This window comes from Sinocyclocheilus anshuiensis, unplaced genomic scaffold (assembly GCF_001515605.1).
Source record: "Sinocyclocheilus anshuiensis isolate Anshui unplaced genomic scaffold, SAMN03320099.WGS_v1.1 scaffold624, whole genome shotgun sequence".
NCBI lineage: Eukaryota > Metazoa > Chordata > Actinopteri > Cypriniformes > Cyprinidae > Sinocyclocheilus > Sinocyclocheilus anshuiensis.
Genome location: NW_015554128.1, coordinates 405,740 through 410,330, shown reverse-complemented (window position 1 = coordinate 410,330; position 4,591 = coordinate 405,740). Strand labels below are relative to the sequence as shown.

Here is a 4,591-nt window from a genome sequence, read left to right as displayed (position 1 = left end):
CGTGACGTAGAGATGTGGGGGCGTGTTTGAATGAGGCGTTTTAGCCCGGTCTGGATCAGCCTCCTCTTTTAGATAGAATAAATCCTTTTGTGGGAGACTTTGAGCTTTATAACTGCAGATCTTATATATGCACAAATAGCTACATAACACACTGAAGAAAAGGAAAATTAGAAATCGCATCATATGACCCCTTTAAAGTTATCAACGTTACTGATATTCAAAATGGTAAGCAAGCGCTGCTTTGTTTACATTCCGTATATATGCGTTTATCTCGTATATCTTTGTTTCAGTTTCTCCTTTTGAATGACGAATATATAATATTGATAGCTGCTGATATGGACAGTTAATTCCTCTCACGCATGCGCAGAACGCACGTGTTAGTTTGCCGTCGGCTGTAGTCTGTGCGGTGTGTTCGAGCGCAGCTTTTTGGTCCGATGCTACCGACACGAGGCGACAACACTATCGGCTTTCATCGCCGCTAGTTCTTTGAAGTCGGCTTGGTGTGTTCCGACCTTAAATAGTTCTTACTGAAGCGGCTGCTACTGCCTCATCTTCTTTTTTCTTCTTCAACTTTTCCGGGCCTCCTGCTGTCAGCTCTCCACTCTGCATAGGAGAACATTTGATAATGTGTCAAAGACAGTGTGGTGAAGATTGAAAAAAATAAAAAGGGCCATTTCCAGGCGCATACCTGTACATACGTGATGAAACAGTAACACTGAGGAGTGAGATGAGACCCTGACAGCTTCACCTAGACACAAGAGATGTTTGTGAGTTATTTAAAGGCATTTAGGTCTGGATCTACAAAAACATGCCTTGAATATGTTTTAACTAGGTTTTACTGTTTTATGTTAAATATTACCCTACTTGGCAATAATGGCTGTTTGGACAAGACAGTGGTTCCTTTGGTAGGAAACAGTTAAAAGTTTTGTTTTATCATAAATAAAAGGCATAAATATTGAGTTTTATATCAAATTTTACATTCTTGCAACAATAGTTAGATAAATGTTACAACTACACTACCTTTTAAAAGTTTGGGGTCAGTAACGTTTTTGAAATAAGCCTCTTACATTCACCAATTTGATCAAAAATACAGTAAAAACTGTAATACTGTGAACTAATTACCATTTAAAAGAGCTGTTTTCTATTTAATATATTTTAGAATGTAATTTATTCCTGTGATGAAAAAACAGATTTTCCAGCATCATTACTCCAGTCTTTAGTGTAACATGATCCTTCAGAAATTCTGATATGCTGATGAAACATTTCTAGTCTCAGTAGAAATTAGTTTCAGTAGTCTAATCCACTGGAAATCAGATTCAGGATTTAACCAGCCTTTATAGACACATATCATTATCATTTATGTTAAAGTTTATTTGAATATCACATTTAAACAATTTATTTATTTTCTTGCCACCCTCTGTGTTAAGTTTCAGTCATGGTTATACATCATGATTTTTGTATACATGTAATATTTCTGTGCTATTTGGCTAGGGTTCTGAATGTAAGTTTACATATAGTACACTAAGAGGAAGTAAGGACTCTTATGTGGGAGAGATCGCTGCTTCCGGTATTGTTATGTTGTTGTGGACGGCTATGGTTGTAGTTTTTTGTAAAGGGAGTTTTCCATTGAGTTTAAAACAGTTGTCTTTTGATGAGTAACACTGTGCTGTAAATATTTAGAAAAATCGTACCAATTTCTCCAAACGTGCGGAGAGCTGACCAGGTTGGGTCGCACATAGCTGAATATACTGCAAAATAAAAAAGAAATGTTTTTGATGACTTTAATTTCATGTGCTGCGCTGTTTTTGTGTGAAGCTGTAAAGATTCCCCAAACCATAACAGAGCAAACCAAAATGACTGAATTGGTGATTATAAAACACATTAGTCATAAATCAGAACAAGACTCACATATTTGGTCAGTGTAGTCAGGATGCTGTAGGTTCGACTGAGCTCTCTCATTAGTGTGTCTGTGCAGGGTCCCGTGGGCAGGGCGGTCTGAACCAGCTCGTGCAGAGCTGTTAACAATGTGCCTAACTGAATCGTGACGGCTTTCTCGATCGGGTCCTGCTGGCCCAGTGGCTGCTGGGTATTTCCTAATGCACACACACAGGAAGTTGCCATAATACACTTTTTTTTTCTAGATCTGGGATGTCCACATCTTAATTAAGGCCACAGTCTTAATTAAACACACCTGACCCAGCTAATCAGAAACTTCCAGGCAGGTGTGTTGGAGGCCTTTCAGGAGAAAAGATTGGACATCTCATGAGGTTTTTGGTGTGTTACCTGAAATTGTTCTGTCTGAGCCTATCTGGCCTTTCTTCTTGGCGATCAACCAGTCGACTTCATCCAACACCTTTCCAACCTGAGACAAGACTAGAAGCTGGAAAGGCAGATGTTGTGCTCTAATAACAGGTATGAAGATTTAAAAACTTGTTTCTGAAGTCTGCCCGTTCTTACCGTGGTGGATGCAGCTGTTTTCATGCTGATGATGGCAAAATGAGACTGTTTCTCCACCTCTACGTCCTGCTCAGGAACAGAGATAGTTTTTCTAGTGTTGTAAGATCAAATGTAAAGTCCTCCAGTACTTTCAGTGTTCAAAACAGGCTAATTTTGCTGCCTTGAGAAGACCTGAGGCCACAGTACCTGGTCGATGTCTCCCAGCTGGCTGTGTATGTCCTGGCACATCTCCCAGAGCAGAGACACTGGGCTTTTATACAGGACATGCAGGTTGAACAGCAGGGACAGCAAGCCCTTAGTGAGTGAAATGTCCTCTGAAAGAGAGATTATCTTTATAACAAATTGGTGAAAGTAGGGTTGGGGATCTAAAATTATGCAGCATTGTAAATACTGTGATGATTTTAACAAGCTTTTTATTTGAGCATCACATTTCCTGAAGACTGCACTATTGCCGCAATGCTGCATTTACTGGATCAAATAGTAATATTGTGATTTTTTTTTTTTACTATTTACAATAAGTGTTTTCTATTTGAATATTGTAAACTGTTATTTATTCCTGTGTTTGAAGAGCTCAGTCACTTGAATAGTGTTTTATGCATTTTGTATATTGGTAAACACAAGAGAAAATAATGAAATATATCATTATTCCTGTTATTTTATTAAAAGAGCAGTATACAAAATGTGCCTTTTTATACTAGATTTTGACTCTTTTAGTTTCATGTTAAATATTTTGAATCTACTTGGCAACAATGTCCATTTGGACAAAATTATAGTTTTTTTGCTATGAAATTAATATTGAGACTGAGAGAGAGCATTTTTTATTTAAGTATTATTATTATTTTTTTAATTCTTGCAACAATATAAATGTCAAGATAAATGTTGGAATGCTTTTAATGGTATGAAATACTCCCAGCAGTCCCTAATAAATGTTTCATCTTTGTATCTGGACATGAATCACTTACCAAAGTTGGTTTCCTTACAAATTTTCACAGTCCAGGTGATCATTTGCACAAACTGCACAAAAAAACCCAACAAAAACCACATTGAGATTCCTGACGGCTAATACTGAAAAAGCATGAGTGTTTTGAAGAACTACCTGCTGAGAGGAAGGATTGTGTTGCCGTGAGAGTATGCTGAGGATGCTGACCAATAACTGAGCTTCTTTACTGTTGAACCCCTCCTCTCCCCCACTGAGCTGGTTCATCAGCGCTCGCTGTACAGAAAAGATCAACTTACAATATTTACCAGTGTGTTTTGTTGTCCAACTTTTTCTTACAGGTGATATGGAACATTACAGTCATGCTGGGTTTGAAAATGACACTGGTACCTGAAATTGGCGAATGTAGAAAGCTGTTTGCTCTGTCAGATCAGACCCCTCACCCTCTGCCTCTCCTTCGCCTGAAACATCTTTAACACAGATTTTTTTTTTTCATTAAAACACCATTAACATAAGTATTATTTAGAAGTCACAGGAATGTTTGAAGCCAACCGAGAGATGACAGGAAGTTGCTCATGCGTGTCGGGAATCGCTGTAGAATGGTGGTGAAGACTCGCAGTAGACCCTCCAGACATAGTAACGATACACTCTGGCCCTTCACCTTCTTCCCAGCATCCTCCACGGTCGATGGCACGTTGGTGTAGCGCCACATTAACACACTGCATGCAGGGAAACACGAGGTTAATAACTGCAGCTTCTTTCAGCCAATGAACCCATGTGCGTAATGAAATGTGCTGCTCAATAACATAAGCCTAGACCTGGTGATGTCACAGAGGTGACAGAAGGTTTTATCAGGGCTCTGTCCCTCTGGCCCGTCTGTGTGTCCCGTCTCCTCCAGCTGCTGGATCTTCTGCAGAGCCACACTCACAGAGTACCGCAGGAAGTCTCCGCTGGAACGCAACACAGACAGGCTCTCTTCACGGCTCTGAGTACTGTCTCTTAAAATAAAAAAGATATATATACTGCATATAATTATTATGATTATGGTACTTATAACATTTGGATTGATAATTGAACTTATTAAAATTATTAATTTATAATTTTTAAAAAATTAATTAACATCACTGGTTAAAAGATTGAATTATGATTTTTTTTAAATGTTTTTTTATTTATTTATTTAACTTTTTTTTTTTTTTT

At 38.2% G+C, this 4,591-nt stretch overlaps 1 protein-coding gene across 4 annotated transcripts in view; it reads right to left on the bottom strand.

The window, feature by feature from the left end:
* Positions 1-4,591, bottom strand: part of LOC107670230 (Fanconi anemia group I protein-like) — a 15,122-nt gene that overhangs the window by 2,324 nt on the left and 8,207 nt on the right. For 2 of the 4 annotated variants that reach the window (XM_016462763.1, XM_016462768.1), the window contains 12 exons: positions 4,213-4,392; positions 3,947-4,113; positions 3,785-3,864; positions 3,554-3,670; positions 3,420-3,471; positions 2,644-2,771; positions 2,458-2,523; positions 2,284-2,380; positions 1,909-2,093; positions 1,692-1,748; positions 689-748; positions 529-603 (listed from right to left, as the gene is read on the bottom strand). In XM_016462763.1, coding sequence (XP_016318249.1) covers positions 529-603; positions 689-748; positions 1,692-1,748; positions 1,909-2,093; positions 2,284-2,380; positions 2,458-2,523; positions 2,644-2,771; positions 3,420-3,471; positions 3,554-3,670; positions 3,785-3,864; positions 3,947-4,113; positions 4,213-4,392 — 1,264 coding nt within the window. The remainder of the gene's footprint in view (positions 1-528; positions 604-688; positions 749-1,691; positions 1,749-1,908; positions 2,094-2,283; positions 2,381-2,457; positions 2,524-2,643; positions 2,772-3,419; positions 3,472-3,553; positions 3,671-3,784; positions 3,865-3,946; positions 4,114-4,212; positions 4,393-4,591) is intronic. The other 2 variants (XM_016462764.1, XM_016462765.1) reach the window with 2 other exon arrangements.